This window comes from Anolis sagrei, chromosome 9 (assembly GCF_037176765.1).
Source record: "Anolis sagrei isolate rAnoSag1 chromosome 9, rAnoSag1.mat, whole genome shotgun sequence".
Taxonomy (NCBI): domain Eukaryota; kingdom Metazoa; phylum Chordata; class Lepidosauria; order Squamata; family Dactyloidae; genus Anolis; species Anolis sagrei.
Genome location: NC_090029.1, coordinates 21,928,173 through 21,950,754, shown reverse-complemented (window position 1 = coordinate 21,950,754; position 22,582 = coordinate 21,928,173). Strand labels below are relative to the sequence as shown.

Here is a 22,582-nt window from a genome sequence, read left to right as displayed (position 1 = left end):
GTATGTCACAGCAAACGAGATCTATATGCTGGATTTCGTATCACAAAATCACAAGTCGAACACTTCCCAAGCATCTAGGACTATGTGATGTATTTTCGAATGATGGCCAGTTCTCTCACACCAGAAGCGACTTGCAGTTTCTCAAGTCACTCCTAACATGAAAAAACAAATAATAATAATAATAATAATAATAATAATAATAATAATAATAATTTATACCCCGCCACCATCTCTCCAACGGGGACTCGGGGCGGCTTACATGAGGCCAAGCCCAACAGCGCATTACAATAAAACCAGAGCACAAAACAACAACACAATGAAATACCTAAAATATGAGAATACAGTAAACAATATAAAAATACAATTAAAAAATCATTTACAATCACAGTGAAAATGGGCGGGCCACATGTACAAGATAAAATACTAAAATACTAAAAACTTAGAGTGGGATAGGAAATGGAGCAGATTATTTGTGAGGGAAAAGCTCATAAGAATGGCGTCATAAAAACAGGCATTCATACAGGCGGGGGGAAGTGTACTATAGGGACAAACATTGAGGGGGAGCAGCAATGTATAGTTGTATGGTTACTCTCCAAAAGCGCAGCAGAAAAGCCAGGTTTTCAGTTCCTTCTTGAAAGATTCTAAGGTGGGGGCTTGCCTAATCTCACTGGGCAATGAGTTCCAATGAGTTCCAGGGGGCCACAGAGGAGAAGGCTCTCTCCCTTGTTCCCACAAGATGGGCCTGTGATAGCGGTAGGGGTGAAAGGAGAGCCTCCCCTGAAGATCAGAGAGATCGGGCAGGTTCATAGAAGGAGATACGGTCACAAAGGTAGGCTGGTCCCAAACGGTTTAGGGCTTTATAGGTGATAACCTGCACCTTGAGTTGGGACCAGAAAATAAACGGCAGCAAGGGGAGCTCTTTAAAGAGGGGGTTTGACTGCTCCCTGTAATTCCCCCCAGTTATTAATCTGGCTGCTGAGCGTTGGACAAGTTGTAGTTTCTGGGCTGTCTTCAAGGGTTGCCCCATGTAGAGTGCATTGCAGTAGTCCAGTCTAGAGGTAAGTAAGGCATGGACCACCGTGTTCAAATCAGACTTCATGAGGTATGGTCGCAGTTGGCGCATGAATTTTAATTGTGCGAAGGCTCTCCCAGCCACCGCCGACACCTGCGCATCAAGCGTCAGCGCTGAGTCCAGAAGAACAAACTGCAGACCTGTGACTTCAAGGGGAGTGCAACCCCGTCCAGCACAGGTTGCCACCCAATACCATGGTCAGATGAACAAACAAACTAGGGATTGAGTTCTTGTGGGTCTTTTCGGGCTATATGGCCATGTTCTAGAGGCATTTCTCCTGACGTTTCGCCTGCATCTATGGCAAGCATCCTCAGAGGTGAGGTCACCCCTGAGGATGCTTGCTGTAGATGCAGGCGAAACATCAGGAGAAATGCCTCTAGAACATGGCCATATAGCCTGAAAAGACCCACAAGAACTCAGTGATTCCGGCCATGAAAGTCTTCGACAAAACTAGGGATTAACTAGGCCATTTTGCTCGTCTCTATGCTGGGAATTTAAAATAAATCAATTGCCGACCACCTTAGAAACACTTTAGAAATGGCAAAATATCTTGCCCCACAATTGAAACTTGCATTGTGTGAAGGACACTGTGGGTTGCCATTTCTAAAATGTGTAGGAATGCTGCTTTTACTGTGTCACATACAACAATTGGAAAAATCACTCATGGCAATGCAGCTGCAGCCTTCTTAAACTTCATCTGCCACAAGAGGATTGTACAGTGTGTTGGTTTTTAATTGTAGCCTCTGCATCTTTGTGTCCAGTTATGTCAATATAAAAGAGACAGTTGCTTTTGGCTTTGCTTCTTCCTCCAGCCTTCCGTTTTACTTCATAGCGGGTTTTTGTTGTTGTCCTAAAACAATCATTTTTTCTTCTTCTTCCTTTATCAAATACTCTTTATATTGTGGGGACAGAAGCGTAAACAAGTTGTATAAGAAATAGTCACTTGAAAGTAATAGTCATGTGGGCTTAGTTTAAAAATACATTCTCTTACGGCATACATCATTCCTTTTCCCTTTAAAAACGGAACATAATCTGAAACCCCTTAAGAGTACTGTAAAGCCTCTGTGCATGAGTTTCCTGTGAGGGGAAAACAAAAGTTGAGAATAGAAAAGAAAGTGGAATAAATGTGTGTTTCCTTCCTCCTTAAAATGGCTGGCCAGTAACATTTGTATTGAGATGCGCCTTCTACAACTGTTGTAAGAGTTGGGTTGTTGTAGGTTTTTCGGGCTTTATGGCCATATTCTAGAAGCATTCTCTCCTGATGTTTCGCCGGGATCTATGGCAAGCATCCTCAGGATGCTTGCCATAGATGCAGGCGAAATGTCAGGTGAGAATGCTTCTTACTTACTTACATACTTACTCAATCCCTCGTAGTCCAAGTTGGGTGTTCTGGCAGTGGGTCCGTAGGTGACTGTGGAGCCCTATTCTTGATCTGCATGTTCTCCCACAGTGAGGGCATCGGTTTCCAGGTAGAAGGTGGTCCCAGTCTGGGTTGGCTTGACGCGCCTTCCTCTTGGTACATTTCTCTCTTTCACCCTCCATTTGTGCCTCTTCAAATTTTACAGCACTGCTGGTCACAGCTGACCTCCAACTGGAATGCTTAAGGGCCAGGGCTTCCCAATTCTCAGTGTCCATGCTAGAGTTTTTAAGGTTGGCTTTGACCCATCTTTCAATCTTTTCCTGTCCTCCAACATTCCATTTTCCGTTCTTGAGTTCGGAGTAGAGCAACTGCTTTGGGAGACGGTGGTCGGGCATCTGGGCAAAATGGCCGGTCCAGTGGAGTTGATGGCAGAGGACCATCGCTTCAATGCTGGTGGTCTTTGATTCTTCCAGCATGCTGACATTTGTCCACTTGTCTTCCCAAGAGATTTGCAGGATTTTTCAGAGGCAACGCTGATGGAATCATTCCAGGAGTTGCACGTGACGTCTGTAGACTCTCCACGTCTCACAGGCATATAGCACGGTTGGGAAGACAATAGCTTTATAAACAAGAGAATGCTTCTAGAACATGGTCACATAGCCCGAAAAGCCTACAACAATCCAGTGATTCTGGCCATGAAAGCCTTCGACAATATGTTGTAAGAGTTATTTCCTGGTTGTCCTTATAAGCCTCTCTCCTGAGGCTAGGTTTGACCCAGGGCATCCCAGTTGGTGAACGCATATAAACCAGATTGTATCCAGAACTTAATTATTTCCACCAGTAATGAAGTTATAACTATACTATGTCATGCTGCAATTTAATGAGTATAATGTCACTTATTTTGCGGTATAAGACTTTTCTGGTTATTGGCATGCCTTCACTAAATGAAAGTTCTTGGAGTGTTCAAGGACAACAAGTTAAACATGAGCCAATAATGTGATGCAGCAGCTAAGAAAGCCAATGGGATTTTGGGCTGCATCAAAAGGAATCTAGTGTCTAGATCGAGGGAAGCCATGGTGCCTTTGTATTCCACTTTGGTTAGACCTCACCTGGAATACTGTGTCCAATTCTGGGCATCACAATTGAAGGGAGATGTTGACAAGCTGGAATGTGTCCAGAGGAGGGCAACTAAAATGATCAAGGGTCTGAAGAACAAGCCCTATGAGGAGCGGCTTCAAGAGCTGGGCTTGATTCTGGGCACCACAGTTCAAAAGAGATTTTGACAATGTGGAAGGTGTCCAGAGGAGGGTGACTAAAATTATCTGGAGATCATTAATCCCTATGAAAAGCGTCTTAAAGGACTGGGCATGTTTAGCCTGCGGAAGAGAAGGCTGAGAGGAGACATGATAGCCATGTATAAATATGTAAAAGGGTGTCATAAGGAGAAGGGAACAGGCTTGTTTTCTGCTAGCCTTGAAACTAGGGCTAGGGTAATGGGGCCAAATTACAGGAAAAGAGATTCCACCTGAACATTAGGAAAACCTTCCTGACTGTACGAGCTGTTCAACAGTAGAACTCTGCCTTGGAGTTTGGTAGGAGCTCCTCCCTTGGAAACCTTTAAACAGAGGCTGTTTAAAACATATAACCTACTGATGCCTCAGTTGATTTAATTTTATTCATATCTGTTTTTATTTTGAAATTGACCAGTAGCTGCTGCATTTCCCACTCTTGGCTTATATCTTCTGGAGAGGCCCTTCTCGCGCTCCCGCCTCCATCGCAAGTGCGACTTGTGGGGACGAGGGAGAGGGCCTTCTCTGTGGTGGCCCCTCGGCTCTGGAATTTGCTCCCCAGAGAAATTAGGCAAGCCTCCACCCTGGCGGTCTATAGGAAAAGCTTGAAAACTGTTCTAGTGTGTCTTCAAGGAATGATTAACTAAATTATAACCTCTGACCTGACCAAACCTTGCAAAATAATGTCCTCGGAAGCACTTTATTTTCTAACTTCTAGTGCAATTAAACCCTACTTTCATCCCTCTGATCCCCTTTCCAGATACAATACATTGCCTTCTCACCCAGTGTTTTTAAACTTTTTAATCCTTGCTATCGGCTCTGACCACTGTGATTTATTTTCTGTGTTCATATTATTGTGATTTTACATTGTTTATGTTTATTTATATTGTTTCTTGTATTTTTTAAAAATATTTTACTGTTGTTGTATGTTGTTTATTTGCATTGCTCTATTGTTGGGCTTGGCCTCATGTAAGCCGCCCCCAGTCCACTTAGGGAGATGGTGGCAGGGTATAAATAAAGTTTATTATCATTTTCCCAGTTTTTTGTGGTAAAATTAGGTGCCTCGGCTTATATTCGAGTCGGCTTATACTCGAGTATATACGGTAATACTGTTATCGTTGAATAGACGAAATATTGGGTCTGGGTTTTCTGCAGAGGCTTAAAATAGCTGCTGAAGCTGAGCTCCTATTGTTTCCTTCATGGGATCCGATCCTCAGAATAGGAGCTCTTGGAAAAGCTGGCTTCCACTCCTGGCTGGAGCGGATATGAACTCATGCTTTCTCGGGGCTTCCAGTGCTGCTTGTTTAGCTACAGCAGTGTTTTGTCTCCATGCAGCGTGTGATGATGAGGACGGCTGTTTGGATGGATACCGACTATTTGGAATACAGCTGCGCATGATGCAAGTCTCGCTTGCCTTTCCATCGCAACCAGGGTGGGCAGTTTCGCCAGGTTGTGGGCCTCTTTGAGGGGTCTCAGGGATTTGAAAATACACATACATAAACAATATTTATTTATTTACATTATTTCTATCCCGCCCTTATCAGCCTGGAGGCGACTCAGGGTGGTATACACAGTCGGCACAATTTGATGCTATAAAAATACATACATTAATAAAGCAAAAACATTAAAGTGCATTTAAACATATAGACAGTGCATAATAACAATTTAAAAAGAACTATGTCCTCTCGTTCAATCCTCATCCGTTCCATTGTCTTGGTTGTCAGCCTTTCTCAACCTGGGGGTCGGGACCCCTGGGGGGGTTGCGAGGGGGTGTCAGAGGGGTCACCAAAGTCCATCAGAAAACACAGTATTTTCTTTTAGTTGTGGGGGTTTTGTGTTGGAAGTTTGACCCATTGGTTGTGTTGGGTTCAGAATGCTCTTTGATTGTAGGTGAACTATAAATCTCAGCAAGTACAACTCCCAAATGTTAAGGTCTATTTTCCCCAAACTTCTCCAGTGTTCACATTTGGGCATATTGAGTATTCATGCCAAGTTTGGACGAGATCCATCATTGTTTGAGTCCACAGTGCTCTCTGGATGAAGGTGAACTACAACTCCAGAACTCAAGGTCAAAGCCCACCAAACCCTTCCAGTATTTTCTGTTGGTCATGGGAGTTCTGTGTGCCAAGTTCAATTCAATCTTTGGAATTCAACTTGGATTGTAGAATGCTCTTTGATTGTAGGTGAACTATAGATCCCAGCAAGTACAACTCCCAAATGACAAAATCAAATTTGGGCGTATTGGGTATTTGTGCCAAATTTGGTCCAGTGAATGAAAATACATCCTGCATGTCAGATATTTACATTATGATTCAAAACAGTAGCAAACTTACAGTTGTGAAGTAACACCAAAAATAATTTTATGGTTGGGGGTTGCCACAACATGAGGAACTGCATTAAAGGATCACGGCATTAGGAAGGTTAAGAAACACTGATTTAAGGGGTCCCCGTAACCTACAAAAAGACGATCAATTGAAAACCCTAAACTTCTTATATATTTTCCTTTATGTCGGGTTGAAGAGCAAGTTGCTTCTTGCAGCAACCTGATATTTTTGGTAGGGTCTTGAAAGGAGATGACATTCCATCTGATGCTAAAACGAGGGCGATATTTCAAAGTGCAGGTTTGGAGAAGAGGGGAGCTGCTCCTGGAGTGATTTAGTTGTTTCCTGCAGTCATCAGTGAGCATCGTCTCTTTCTTTTGAACTAATTTCCAAAGTTGAAATCTTGTCCTGGCGAGAGTCTCGGCATCCTTCTAGCCCTGACATCTGTAAGAGAAAGAGGACATCAAAGCACCTAAAAGGCAATGTACACATCCCCTAGAGGAACATGTTAAACTCCTTTGTTGTATCTGGATGCTGCTTTGATCGCATTCGTTTCATATTATCTTGTTCCCATCTTGGAGACCTACAGTAGGGTTTCCAGTTGCGGCTTACTTCTATGCTCACCCCTCTTGACATTGCACACATGACTGTGTGTATAGGTATGTATGCACATACCTTCCCACTTCATACAACTTTTAAAATAACTGTTTTCTGCTTGCTATCAGCAGCACTCATTTACTCAGTGGCAACTTCTGTTTTTTGTGCCCACTTAAACTAGGTGTCTTTCAGTTTAAAGATATGCTAGGAAAGATTAATGTGCTAATCTATGATGCTATATCTGTGTGTGTGTATGTGTGTGTGAATCATACTATATCTATATATGTGAATCGTATATATCTATCTATGTCTATGGCTGGATGGCTCTTTGTCAGGAGGGATTTGATGACGTTTTCTTGCCCTGGTTAAGGGAGTTGGACAGAATGGTCTTAAGTGTTTTCTATTGGTCATGGGGGTTCTGTGTGGGAATTTTGCCCCAAATCCATCATTGGTGGGGTTCAGAATGCTCTTTGATAAATCCTAGTAACTACAACACCCATTTGTCAAGGTCTATTTCCCCCAAACTCCATATGTGTTCATATTTGGGCATATGGAATATTCGTACCAAGTTTGGTCCAGATCCACAGTGCTCTCTGAATGTAGATGAACTACAACTCCCAAACTCAAGGTCAATGCCCACCAAACCCTTCTAGTGTTTTCTGTTGTGGATGGGAGTCCTGTGTGCCACGTTTGGTTCAATTCCATCATTGATGGAGTTCAGAATGCTCTTTGATTGTAGGTGAACTATAAATCCCAGCAACTACAACTCCCAAATGACGAAATCATTTTTTTTAGTGATGGTCACTCCTTGGGTTAGTAGGTGTCTTGTGGCCTAATTTGGTGGCAATTCATCCAGTGGTTTTTGAGTTCTGTTAATCCCACAAACGAACATTACATTTTTATTTATATAAACAGTGAGTGAAGCGCTTCCCTGCATTGCTGGAAAAATGACTTTCCCGGATGCCCCTGCTCAGTGAGCAGTTCTAATGTGCCAGCCCGTTTGGGTGGGGAATCCTTCAACTCATTTGTGTAATTAAAAGCAAAGAAGAAAAGGAGAAGGGTTGGTTCATGCAGTAAGAGACTGAGGTAATAGGCAGAGCAACTTTTCCAGTAATTAGTGAATGATTTCTGCTGTTCTGCTACAAGAGACCCTGACGTCAGTACAGCCGCGGGGTGCAGACAAGAGAGCGAGAACGAGCTCCAAGCAAAGTTTACACAGCACTTGAACCCAAGCCAGATTATTAAAGGGGCCAGGTTGGCAATGGCGGGTGAGCGGCCATGCTGAAAAGGTGGGACTTCCACCTCTTCGTTTCTTTTTGGGGGTTTAACTCGCTGTGCTTAGGTCTGAATTTGCTTTCCTTGGACTATGAAACCACAGAAGGATAGGCTGTGAAGAGTTGACGTTAATTTGGCCGTGATGTTTGTATGTGTGTTTGTGATAAAAAGAGAGGAAAAAGAGACTCTGCCCCTCCTAAATCAAGGGGGTGAGGACTAATGAACACTGCCATTTGGGCAGATGAACAAGGCAGAGCACTGAGTATTCGAGAAAATAGGGAGAGTACTTACCGTATATATTTGAGTATAAGTCGAGTTTTTCAACCATTTTTTTAGGTTGAAAAAGCCTCCTTCAGCTTATACTTGCATCAAGGTTATTTATTATTTTACTTTGTTATTGTTGTTGTTGTTGTTGTTATTAATAATAATAATAATAATAATAATAATAATAAAACTTTATTTATATTCCACTCTTTCTCCCCAAAGGGACTTCGGCTGAATTCCAAACATAAATGGAAAACATTCAATGCCCAAATACAACAACAATACATCCATATTAACAAAATTTATACAACCCAACATATAAATACAAATTATAACTTTAAAAAACTAAAATTAAATGAAAAGCACAGCCTGTTATAACAGACATAAGACAAAACATCAAACATCAAATGGAAACAATAATTTCCAATTTCTTTGGGGCACATCTATTATTATTATTATTATTATTATTATTATTATTATTATTATTATTATTTGAAACACAACAAGATGAGTCCACAGCAAACAAGATCACTCTGCTGGCTGTTGTATTGGATCACGCGTCAGACACTTCCCAAGTGTCTAGGACTGTGTGATGTATCGGCGAATACTTATTTATTTATTTATAATTCAAACTTATATGCCGCCACTCCCCTGGGGCTCGGAGCAGCATACAAGAAAAATCTAACACAATTTAAAAACAATTTAAAACAATTTAAAAACAACAATATCAGAGATCAAAGGCCTGTCAAAACAGATATGTCTTACATGCCCTGCGGAAAGCTGATAGGTCTCGCAAGGCACGGACTTCAGGTGGCAGAGTATTTCAGAGTGATGGTGCCACTGCTGCGAAGGCTCTGCGTCTGGTTGCCGTCAGACGCAAGGTCTTGACACTGGGGACTTCCAATAGATCTTGGTCCTCAGAACGGAGGGATCTCTGGGGTTGGTAGGGGGTGAGGCGGTCCCTCAGGTACATCGGCCTCAGACCATGCAAGGCCTTAAAGGTGCGTACCATCACTTTGAAAGTGATCCGGCGCTCAATTGGTAACCAGTGGAGCTGTAGTCAGATTGGTGTTATGTGGCATCTCATCGGAATTCCCGCAAGAAGCCAAGCAGCTGCATTTTGTACCAACTTGAGCTTCCAGATCACCGACAGAGGAAGGCCAATGTAGAGGGCGTTACAGTAGTCCAGTCTTGAGATGACCGTGGCCTGGATCATCGTAGCGAGGTTGTCCCTGGACAGGGAGGGGGCCAGCAGTCTAGCCTGCCGCAGATGAAAAAAGGCGGTTCTGCTCACGGCGGAGACCTGGGCCTCCATTGTCAGCAGAGGATCCAAAAGGACTCCCAGACTCTTTACCAATGATGACAGGCATAGCGCCTCGCCGTCCAGGGTAGGCAGCTGGATATCCCCACTGCCCAGTTGACCCAGCCATAGGATCTCCATCTTTGCTGGATTCACCCTCAACCTGCTGGCACGCAGCCATCCAGTAACGGCCTCGAGGCACTGATGGAAATAATTGGGTATATGATGATGATGATGATTATTATTTTATTATATTTATTCTTTTACTCTATTTATTATTATTATTTCATGTACATTATTTTACTCTGTCATTATTAGAGTTACATTTATTATTTTACTCTATTTATTACTGTTATTGTTATATTTCCATTATTTTATTCTATTATTATTTTTATTACATTTATTATTTTACTCTCATTTACATTTACATTTTTGTGGTAAAATTAGGTGCTTCGGCTTACATTTGGGTCGGCTTATGCTCGCGTATATGCGGTATATCTAACTAGATCATAGCTTTTCAAACTTTCCCCCCTCACGACTCCTTTCCTCCTGAGAAATTTTTATGTGACTGAATATATAGGTAAATAAGATAGATATAAAAAAACAGAGATTTACTGATAATAAATCCACATCTCCAAGGCTTGTTAAACAAGGTGATTTCCCCCTTTTTTTGTGAAATACAGTTGAATCATTTTCTGCAGTCTGCTATTAACACAGCACTTTGTTCCTAACAGATCTGTGTATATGGATGGCATTACTGCTGCCAAATGTTTCAGGACCCCAACATTGAGTTAAGGAGACCTCATTTGGGGTTTGGACCCACAGTTTAAGAAGCAGTGATCTAGATTCTTACATCTTCATAGATATTTTATCTGTACTTTCTCAAATAATGTTCTAAGCATTTTGGGGTGGGTTTTTTTTTAAAGTAGAGATACCACGGTTGAATCTGGGATTTTTAAAAATACACAAAGCTAACTATTTTTAGTGCTGCCGTGTTGGCGAGTGAATCTGTGGACTTCTGGGAAGGTTCTTAGCCCAGATTTTGCCACGAGAGACCTTAATCTGCTTGGCAGCCACAGTAAATCCATTTATTTACAGAAACAAATAGTAATATAAGCCTGCATGTGTTCTGGTCTGTGTTGCTATTAGTTTCTGCAAATAAATGGATTTATCACTTGAGGAACTTCCACAATTGGGAAGGAAACCAATAAAATAAACCCAAAGTCCTTAGCCACAAGGCAGGTTGTTTATTGTGTCTCTGTGTGATTTATTTCTCCGTCTTTGCATATAAGCCACCGTATTTCTGTGAAATTGATAATTCCTTGCTGATGGGAATGCTCTGTGAATCTTTGCACTGATAAATAAAATAATTGCATGTTCTCAATAAGGTTGCATAAGGAACTGGAGCATTGCAGCAACCAAAATACCTGAGAGTCACCCTGGACCGTGCTCTGACCTACAAGAAGCACTGCCTGAATATCAACCAAAAAGTGGGCGGTAGAAACAATATCATACGAAAGCTGACTGGCACAACCTGGGGATCACAACCAGACACTGTGAAGACATCTGCCCTTGCACTATGCTACTCTGCTGCCGAGTACGCATGCACAGTGTGGAACACATCTCGCCATACTAAAACAGTAGATGTGGCTCTTAATAAGACATGCCACATTATCACGGGGTGTCTGCGCCCTAGACCACTGGAGAAATTACACTGCTTAGCCGGTATTGCACCACCTGTAATCCGTCGGGAAGTAGCAACTAATAGTGAAAGGACCAAGGCAGTGACATCTCCAGCTCATCCCTTGTTTGGGTATCAGCCAGTACGTCAACGACTTAAATCAAGAAATAGTTTTCTAAGATCTACAGAGACACTCGCTGTAACACCTCAGCAAGCGAGAGTCCAAAAATGGCAGGCTCAAACCTAGAACCTTAATCAATGGCTGATACCAAATGAGAGACTCCCTCCTGGGCACACAGAAAACTGGGTGACTTGGAAGGCGCTGAACAGACTGCGCTCTGGCACCACGAGATGCAGAGCCAACCTTAAGAAATGGGGCCACAAAGTGGAATCCACGACATGTGAGTGTGGAGAAGAGCAAACCACTGACCACCTGCTGCAATGCAACCTGAGCCCCGCCACATGCACAATGGAGGACCTCCTTGCGGCAACACCAGAGGCACTCCAAGGGGCCAGATACTGGTCAAAGGACATTTAATCAACTACCAAGCTTGCAAACTTTGTGTTTTGTCTGTTTGTTTTGTTAAAAATGTAATACAACTGTCTGGTTGCTCCTGACACGATAAACAAAAAAATAAAAATAAGTTGCATGTTGCATCTCTGCCCAAATCCCTGTTATGACTTGATCCCAGCTTGGAATGTCATTGAGTGATATAAATTCAAACGGTTGAGTTACTGGGTTGCTGTGAGTTTTCCGGGCTGTATGGCTATGTTCCAGAAGCATTCTGGAACATGGCCATACAGCATACACCATACAGCATATTATTTGAGAACACAGACATGCTGGACCACTCTTAACAACCACCATGTCAGACTACACAGAGAAGCTATTGAAGTCCACAAGCATGTTGACAATTTCAACAGAAAGGAGGAAACAATGAAAATGAACAAGATCTGTCTACCAGTATTAAAAAAAATCCCTAAAATCAGGACAGTAAATAAAGAGGAACACTCAAAAAGCAGGGGAAATCCTGACATGAAACCATCAGGACTAGCTAACACCTTCCAACAAAATATCCCTAGGCAGGAAACATCCAGGCTTTGAAGCTGCAAGGCCATTCAATGCTAATCAAGGTTGCAACATTAACATTTGCCTCAAATAAACAAGAGTCCTTCAGGCCTTTGACCCTGTGTAATCTATGGTCAGTTCGATGATCCGCTGATTGTGTCACTTTGCACTTTGATTTGTTACTCCAGATAGCCAGCATTATTCACAGGTTCCATTGAGTTTTAGGAAATTTTATAATTGTTTGATTTTTACAATTCTTACAGTTGTATTCGTTGGGATTTTATGTGCATTGTCATTTTTATATTTATGTCACTGTGTATATTCTTATGTATTGTTGTTTATATGCGGCTCTTGGAGTGCTTCAGTGAGCCGCCCCGAGTCCTGTTGCGTAGATGGTGGTGGGGGGGGGGGGGGGGAATAAATCTATATAAATAAAAATGTAATGTTCGTTTGTGGGATTAACAGAACTCAAAAACCATTGGACGAATTGACACCAAATTTGGACACAAGACACCTAGCAACCCAATGTATGTCCTTCACTAAAAAAAAAAAAAATGATTTTGTCATTTGGGAGTTGTAGTTGCTGGGATTTATAGTTTACCTACAATCAAAGAGCATTCTGAACTACACCAACAATGGAATTGGGCCAAACTTCACTGGACCAGATTTGGCACAAATATCTGATATGCCCAAATTTGAATATTGATGGGGTTGGGGGATTGATTTTGTCCTTTGGAAGTTGTAGTTGCTGAGGTTTGTAGTTCACGTACAATCAAAGAGCATTCTGAACTCCACCAATGATGGAATTGAACCAAACTTGGCACACAGTTCTCCCATGACCAACAGAAAATACTGGAAGGTTTTGGTGGGCAGTGTCCTTTGGTTTTAGAGTTATAGTTCACCTATATCCAGAGATCACTGTGGACTGAAACAATGATGGATCTGGACCAAATTCTACACGAATACTCAATATCCCCAAATGTGAACACTGGTGGAGTTTGGGGAAAATAGAATCTTGACATTTGGGAGTTGTAGTTGCTGGGATTTATAGTTCACCTACAATCACAGAGCATTCTGAACCCCATCGGCGATAGAATTGGGCCAAACCTCCCACACAGAACCCCCATATGGGCCACAGCAACGCGTGGCAGGGGACGGCTAGTAAATAAATAAATAAATAAATAAATAAATAAATAAATATACTGACACAAAACCACAGTATTTCACAGTAAACCAGATTATTATTATTATTATAAATGAGATTATATAAATGAGATGATGATGATGATGATGATGATGATGATGATGATGATTATTATTATTATTATTATTATTTGACCTTGGAGGGCTGCATCCTGTCCATGAGCCTTAGTTTGAAGACCCCTAGTTTAAATGGTTTAAATAATACTGATAAAGAACGCCTGAAAAAGTGTTGAGCCAATGGAGTCTCTAAAACACATTCCTGCTTTTTCCCACCTCACAGGCCATGACTGCTGTGAGACCGTGAAGGTCTCTCTGTGTGCTGCTAAGCAGGACCACCCCATTCTGGTGGTGGCCGAGGACAGCTTGCAGTTTGTGCAGGATGAAGCTTACGATGCCGCGCAGTTCCTGGCAACCTGCGCTGGGAACCAGCAGGCGCTCAACTTTACAAGATTCTTGGATCAGTCCAGGCCACCTGCTGGGGACATGGACTTTTTGGATGAGAAATTGACCCTGGCATTTCGGCACCTGAAATTGCCAGCCGAGTGGAATGTATTAGGGACAGACCGTGCCCTAAATGGTAAGTCCTTTTTGCCCGCACCACTTTTGGTAACACTACGATTTTGTCCCTGGGTTATAAATGTCATTTCCAAATTGGTTCTATCATAAAAACTTGGGGAAAGTTTATTAAACTTTGCTTTGGTGGGTGGGACATCCTGCTATAGTATATTTTGCTCAAGTTTTTCAATGAGTATCTCATAGAGTCTCAACCATAGAATCATAGAGTTGGAAGAGACCTTATGGGCCATTCAGTCCAAACCCCTGCCAAGAAGCAGGATAATCGTGTTCAAAGCACTCCCAACAGATGGCCATCCAGCCTCTGCTTAAAAGCCTCCAAAGAAGGTGCCTCCACTGTGCCGTCGCGCCTGGGGGCTATAAATCTTAGTGAAAGAAACATGGACGTGGCATCTTTTCCCCAAGGGATTGCTTCTTGCCCTCCTTTAGAGAACTGGAACTCTCAAGGATCAAGACACTATAGATAACTCGAAATAGGCTTTATTGTTCACAATGAGTTATCTTTCTTGGGGATAAACTTGATGTTCCAAAAGGGGGTAAAGAAAATATACATTACAGTCTCGGATGTCTTGGGTCCAAGGAGTTTTACAGCTGAGAAGCTTTCCAAATTCCCTCTTTCTCAATGGCTGTGAAAGCCTGAACATTCACAACCCCTAGGTTCTTGTGGGTTTTTTTCGGGCTATGGGGCCATGTTCTAGAGGCATTTCTCCTGACATTTCGCCTGCATCTATGGCAAGCATCCTCAGAGGTAGTGAGGTCACTACCTCTCAGGATGCTTGCCATAGATGCAGGCGAAACGTCAGGAGAAATGCCTCTAGAACATGGCCCTATAGCCCGAAAAAAACCCACAAGAACCTAGTGATTCCAGCCATGAAAGCCTTCGACAATACATTCACAACCCCAGTTCAATGACCTATATTGAAGGCCAAAGTCTTTCTCTCGATGCCAAAGGAGTGGTTTGAAGGCGCTTAAGATTCCTCAATGTTGTTCAGGGCGATCTGAACATGAAGCATGAATCTTAAGAGTACAAACTTCAGAATTGGTGATGAGAGATGACTTAACTGAGGGCTTTAGAGCCAAGCCTTTCTCACGTCCATCTGCTGAGTTGTCTGATGGTAGAATGAAAAGAAAGTACTGCCTTCTTCCCCAGGAAGGGACGGAGCCAAACAATTGAGTAGGGGGAGCAATTCAACCGGTGCAAAATAACATTGATTGACAGCTGTAAATAACCAAACAATTTAGCTATACATTCACATACAAGTGGTGCCAGACACGCCGTCACATCCACCACACTCTGGGGCAGAGAGTACCACTGCTGAACAGCTCTCACAGTCAGAAAGTTCTTCCTCATGTTCAGGTGGAATCTCGTTTCCTGGAGTTTGAAGCCAATTCAACATAGTATTTGGCAGCTACAAAAACAAAGTTTCTGGAGTAGAACAACTACTTTCAAAGTATGTGTGACACAATTAAACAGAAATAAGTTCTAACACTTTCAAACAAGGAAAGGAAAAATTTTCAAACTTTATTACACGGTGTAATTATGCTGGATAATTGGGATTGATTGTTCTGGACAGGGGACTTTACCAAATTGCATTGCTGCCATTAGGAGTAGCAACACCATACTGATTTGATGATTTTTCAGTATCACAAGTATCTAAGCATCAAACATATTGTTTTGTATGTCCATGGCCATCATCCTGGGCAGCAGCCGAACTCTGCCCTCCTTCAGTGCCGCTACTTTGGAGATTTATTTATTTATTTGTTATTTGTTTTAATAGAAGCAACTTCACATTTGGGTTGTTGTGAGTTTTCTGGGCTGTCTGGCCATGTTCCGGAAGCATTCTCTCCCACATCTGTGGCAGGTATCCTCAGAGGTTGTGAGGTCTGTTGGAAACTAGGCACGTGAGGTTTATATATTTGTGGAATGCCCAGGGTGGGAGAAGGAACTTGTCTGTTGGAGGTAGGTGTGACTGCTGCAGTTGACCAGCTTGATTAGCATTGAATAGCCTTGCAGCTTCAAAGCCTGGCTAGTTCCTTCCTGGAGGGTCCTCTGTTGGGAGGTGTTAGCTGGCCCTGAATGTTTCCTGTCTGGAATTCCCCTGTTTTCTAAGTGTTGCTCTTTATTGACTGCCCTACATTTTAGAGTTTTTTTTAAAATAGTGATAGCCAGATTTTGTTTATTTTCATGATTTCCTCCTTTCTGTTGAAATTGTCCACATGCTTGTGGATTTCAATGGCTTCTCTGTGTAGTCTGACATGGTGGTTGTGAGAATGGTCCAGCATTTCTGTGTTCTCAAATAATATGCTGTGTCCAGGTTGGTTCATCAGGTGCTCTGCTATGGCTGACTTCTCTGGCTGAATTAGTCTGCAGTGCCTTTCATGTTCCTTGATTCGTGTTTGGGCAATGTTACTGCGTTTGGTGGTCCCTATGTAGACTTGTCCACAGCTGCATGGTATATGGTAGACTCCTGCAGAGGTGAGAGGATTCCTCTTGTCCTTTGCTGAATGTAGCCTTTGTTGGATTTTCTTAGTGGGACTGTAGATTGTTTGGAGAGTGTATTTCCTCATCAGCTTCCCTATGCGGTCAGTGATTCCTCTGGGCAGATATTTTTCTTTACTCTCGTGGCTAGATGTGGGTGAAACATCAGGAGAGAATGCTTCTGGAAAATGGCCATACAGCAACCAAGTGGTTCCAGCCATGAAAGCCTTCGACAGCACATTGAAATTCACATTTGCTGGGTAGTCTTAGTTTACATAATAAATAATAACAAAACTACATTTGTGTCATAAGATAAATTACAATGAAGGAGCGAGTTTCCTCGTTTGAAAACATTTGGAACAATAAGAGTGGGAAGAGACTCCATGGAGAATGGTATGCAGAATGAACAAGCGGTAGCCACGTATTGCATTATTGAGCTCAGACATTTTGCTGGGACGAGATTGGTAAAAACTCTCATAAATCAAATTTCAACTTCCTTGTGCAAATGAAGAAAATGGCCAGGATTATGTTAGAACATACCAGAGTAGCTGGAAAAGAGCCACTGTGAAAGGATCTATTCTGGTTTGCGAGAATTAAAAAGGATTTGAGAATTTAATCCCACAGTCAAATGTCACCAAGCAGCAGATTTTGTCCTGAAATTTCTTGCAGTCCTGTTTTCGGGGAGTGTGTGTGTGTGGGGAAGAATTGAAACCCTATATTTTTTCAGAGAGACTGCACTATTTAATATATAGTATAACATAAAGGTTCTGCAGTGACGCAGCAGGTTAAACCGCTAAACTGCAGAACTAGCTGACTTTAAGGTTGGCAGTTTGAATCCGCGGGATAGGGTGAGCTTTCGTTGTTAGCCCCAGCTTCTGCCAACCTAGCAGTTCGAAAACATGCAAATGTGAATAGATCAATAGGTACCACTTCAGCAGGAAAGTAATGGTACTCCATGTGATCATGCCGGCCACATGACCTTGGAGACATCTACGGACAGCACCAGGGGAAACCTTTACTTTTACTCTAACACCAAGATTGACTTGGATTTGTTCTGACAGCAAACAAGGCTGAAATGGCTCAATGATGGAAAGCTATCTAAAATGTCTAAATAGAATTTGGACCACGGTTCTATCAGAGGTACAGATTAAAGTGTGTGAAAGACACGTGCTGGTTTATTTTCTAGTTTTGTGTATAGGTTAAAACTAAGTACTGGTTATGACCTATAAAGCCCTATGCAGTTTTGGCCCAGCTTACCTGTCTGAACGTATCTCCCTCTATGTCCCACCTCGCAGTTTAAGATAATCTGGGGAGGCCCTGCTCTTTGCCCTCCCAGTTTCGCAATTGCAATTGGAGGGGACGAGGGACAGGGCCTTCTCGGTGGTGGCCCCCTGCCTATGGAACTCACTCCCTAGTAAGATTAGGTTGGCTTCATCCCTAATTCCTTTTAGGAAGAAGCTTAAATCATGGTTCTGAGACGAGGTTTTGGACAGAGAGCAGAACAGCACTTTGGAAGTAGAATCGGACTGGAAATGGCTGTATGATTTGATAATGATGCTTTAACTTGTTTTAACTCAATGTTCTATTTATTGTTTCATTGTGGTTATATTTTTGTATCTGGTTATATTTTGTGGTTATATTTTATGTTGCGGCATCAAATTGCTGGCGGGTGTAAGCCGCCCTGAGCCGCCCCCCCCCCCCCCCCCAGGGCTTGAGAAGGGTGGGTTAGAAATGCTGGGAATAATAATAATAATAATAATAATAATAATAATAATAATATAAATAAATAATGCCAATGCCATCAAAGCCAGAATTGAAAAGTTGACAACAGATCCCAAATGTAGACTCTGTAAGTAAGCAGATGAAACAATAGATCACATCCTGAGCTGCTGCAAGAAGATTGTGCAGACAGACTACAAGCAGAGGCATAATGCCCAAGTTTGCCCATACCTGGGTTAGAGGGAGCTCAATAGAAATGATGGTGAATAAATGACGTTTTTTTGTTTTAGTGATGGGGAAATAAAAAAAAAATGAATCCAAAGAAAGCTCGACCGAACATCTATATCCAGGTGGTAATGGCGGTTTCTAGAGATGGTGTTAACCTTAGCCACAGCCTAAATATATGTGTTTTCTCTTCTGTTTTGCTTTCCAGAAAATGTCTCCCAGGAGACGTTGATGCATTTTGCAGTAAGGCTGGGGTTGCAGCGTCTGACGTGGTTCCTGTTGCAGAAACCGGGCGGAAGAGAAGCCCTTGGCGTTCCCAATCGGGAAGGGGCTACCCCCATAGGTTTGGCCTTGGAGAGGGGCCATCAGAAGCTTCACCAGCTCCTGATAGAGTAAGTAGGAAATTCTTAATATTGTAGTGACTTGCTTTCTCTATTATAGTCTTATTCCTTTTTTTAAAGGTCAGGGTCCTACCTTCTAAGGTAGGAATCCTTTGTTGGGAGGTGTTAGCTCCCAACAAAGGATTCCTACCTTAGAAGGAATCCTAAGGATTACCCGAGACAGGAAGCAGCCAATTATTGGAGAAATGCTGGACCACTCTAACAACTACTATGTCAGACTACACAGAAAAGCCATTGAAATCCATAAACATGTGGACAATTTCAACAGAAAGGAGAAACCATGAAAATGAACAACATCTGGCTATCAATATTTTGAAAATTCTAAAATTTAGGACAGCAAATAAAGCGCAACACTCAGAAAACAGACAGGAAACAATCAGGGTCAGCTAACAGAGGATCCTCCAGGCAGGAAGCAGCCAGGCTTTGAAGCTGCAAGGTTATTCGGTGCTAATCCAAGTGGCCAACTGCAACATTCACTTGCCTCCAACAGACAAGAGTTCTTCCTCCCACCCTAGACATTCCACAGATATATAAACCCCACTTGCCTAGTTTCAACAGACCTCACAATCCCTGAGGATGCCTGCTGTAGATGTGGGTGAAACGTCAGGAGAGAATGCTTCTGAAACATGGCCATACACGGCAGAAAACTCACAGCAACCTAGTCAATAAAGGTTTCCAATCTTTCATCCCTCCCCTCCCCCCATATCCCTTCTTTTAATAAGAAATTAATTTGTCCACGTTTCCTTTCTTGTTATTTATTTATTTATTTACGATATTTATATGCCGCTTTTCTCACCCTGAAGGGGACTTGGAGCGGCTTACAAGATATATATACAAACAATATATTATATTATTAGCATAGTACAATTAATTATTATTATAATATTGTATTATATTTATCATTTATTATTTATTATTTATTATTTATTATATTTATTATTATTTATACCATTATATTGTAATATTATTAGTAATATTACATGTAACATAAATATATAATCATAATATCATGTTATTATTCGTAGTATTACATTACATTACATTATAATATTATAAATATTATATGTATATACAATAATATAATATAATAAAATATTATATTATATTATATTATTAACATAGCACGGGAGACAAGGTGGAACTGTCCCTTGGCCCCCTCTCTCTTCAATGATGGTTTGCACTGGTATTAACAATAGTTAAAGTGAGTGCGGTGACAACACTCCTTCTAAGGGGTTATTTGGAAAGGGGATGAGTGGCTGGAGAGAGAACAACTATGTGACCTCTTCCCATTTCTTTCACGTGTTCCCAACTTGAAAGTGGAGATATGAGAGATCTCAGATATCACATTCTGGGCTCAGCTAATTGTGTATATTCTTCCTAAAATTCTTAGAATTAGGTTCTCGACAAGTTTCATTTGCAGTTCACCAGAAAGTTGTAGGCTCTTCAGTGCCTCCTTTTCTAAATATTTTGGTTAGGGTCCTGCTAAATGTGTTTCTTCACTTGCATACAGTGTGTACTTAAAAAAGCAAAGAGTAGTTGCTGCTCATGGAATTCCTAACTCCTGGCCAAGTCAGTTAGGACGTTTAGGAGCTGAAGTCCGAAAAACCTTGAAAACTTACTAAAATAATAGGAATAAGAGATCCCTTATATACTCAAGTATAAGCCAACCCGAATATAAGCTGAGGCACCTAATTTTTACCACAAAAAACTGGGAAAAGTATTGACTCGATTATAAGCCAAGGGTGGGAAATGCAGCAGCTACTGGTCAATTTCAAAATAAAAATAGATACCAATAAAAAGAGGTCGGGTTGCCTCTGAAGTGTTAGGGATTCCTCATCTTCAGAAGACGAAGGGGAGCAGGGAAGTGCTTAGGAATTGGAGGGAGAAGAAGAATCAGATGATGAGGGTTTGAAAGTGCCTATATTTCTAGAGAGATGAAAAGAGACAGAGCACAGACGGCGTTCAGCTAGAATAGCTGCTAAAAACGCTGAGCTAATTGGGAGACGCCTAGTACCTCCTGCGTAGGGAATTCAGGGCTATAAATCAGAAGGAAGAGCAGTCAGCATTTGCTGGTAACAACGACCCTGATACTGATGTTTTCACTCCAATGGCACCTGCTTTGTGTCTGCTGCTAAGGACTTAGTTCATAAGGACATGGTAGTTGAACTAAGTTAGTTGTTAGTTAGTTGTCTGATGGAAGACTGATGTTTCTTTTGGGACTTTGTAAGAGACTTTAATTTGTGTCTGGATTGAAAATTCCTTGCTTGCGTTTGCAGTTTTCAATTGCATTTGCTTATCCTTTGTGTTTGCTGAACCAAAGCATTTTTCTTTTACTTTCAACATTGTCAAAAGGCTGTTTTTGAAGGGCAACTCAGGACAGGAAGACTGTTCGGAAGCTTCAGCTAGTCCAACGCTCGGCAGCCAGGTTGCTTATGGGAGTGGGATACCAAGAGCGTACAACGCCCTTGCTTCGCCAGCTTCACTGGCTACCTATTAACTTCCGAGCACAATTCAAAGTGCTGGCTTTGGCCTATAAAGCACTTAACGATTCTGGCCCAGTTTACCTGTCTGAATGTATCGCCTGCTATGAACCACGTAGGACCTTAAGATCATCCGTGGAGGCCCGGCTCGCTGTGCCCCCACCATCGCAATCACGATTGGTGGGTACAAGGGACAAGGCCATCTCCGTGGTGGCCCCTCGGCTGTGGAATTCCCTCCCAAGTAAAATCAGATCTGCTTCATCCCTCCTGCCTTTCCAGAAAAAAAGTGAAATTCTGACTCTGGGATCAGGCCTTTTTAGTAAAGCCTGATCCCAGATGGTAAAGCTATGGTATTAATGGACTCTGATGGACTGTTCTTAGGGCGATGACTTAAATTGGCTATTGTTTTAATGTTTTTATAATGTTTTATATTGCTTTTACTTTATATGTATACCTGTGTTTTTTTGTTGTTAGCCGTCCTGAGTCCCTCTGCGGAGGTTGAGTCACGACGGGATCTAAATGTCCTATATAAATAAATAAATAACATTACATTACATTAATGGAGGTCAAATGTTTTTGAATATTTACATAAAACCGTAAGTTAAGACTGTCCAATTCTTATTAAACTATTATTCTAAGCGTCTTCAGACTTAATCACATGTCTTGCAGTTCTCATTATGGGAGCTATAATCCAACCCAGCCAAGTTGGAGAAAGCTTATGTAATATTTTGACAAAGGCAATATTCATGATGATTTTTGTGTTCTTTTTATAATTTTAGGAAAGAAGCCAGCGAACCCTGCTGCTGGAGCACCTTGTCCCAAGTAGTACATTCGGAGGAATACTGTGTTGTTAAGTACCACCAAGGGTTAAGTGTTTACACGTTGACAACGGACGTGAAGAAAGGAGTAGGGCCCAGCATGGAGAATGACCTCCTTTGCCTCCGGATGCACATACAGAGCCACCGGGATATGGTGAGGAAAAAGCGGGGGGCCATCTCAACACACCCCATGGACTCAAAGCATTTCTCTCTTGCCATTATTCTAACCTTCTTCAATGTAAATGTGGTTACGTATCCTTCCAATAATAATCAGAGGAAAATAATGGAAATGTAATAACAACACTCAAGTAAAATAATAAATTTAATCATAATAAATAGGGTAAAAATAATAAATGTAATAGTAACAATAATAAAGAGAGAAAAATAAATAATAATAATAATAAAATAATGTAAATATAATAATAATAATAAAAGAGAGAAAAATAATAAATAACT

General features: G+C 41.7%; 1 protein-coding gene across 10 annotated transcripts in view; it reads left to right on the top strand.

Moving 5' to 3' along the window:
• AKAP13 (A-kinase anchoring protein 13) overlaps positions 1-22,582 on the top strand; it is a 290,558-nt gene that overhangs the window by 120,756 nt on the left and 147,220 nt on the right. For all 10 annotated transcript variants that reach the window (XM_067471354.1, XM_067471352.1, XM_067471349.1 and 7 more), the window contains 3 exons: positions 13,712-14,008; positions 18,636-18,819; positions 22,088-22,280. In XM_067471354.1, the coding sequence (XP_067327455.1) occupies positions 13,712-14,008; positions 18,636-18,819; positions 22,088-22,280 (674 nt within the window). The remainder of the gene's footprint in view (positions 1-13,711; positions 14,009-18,635; positions 18,820-22,087; positions 22,281-22,582) is intronic.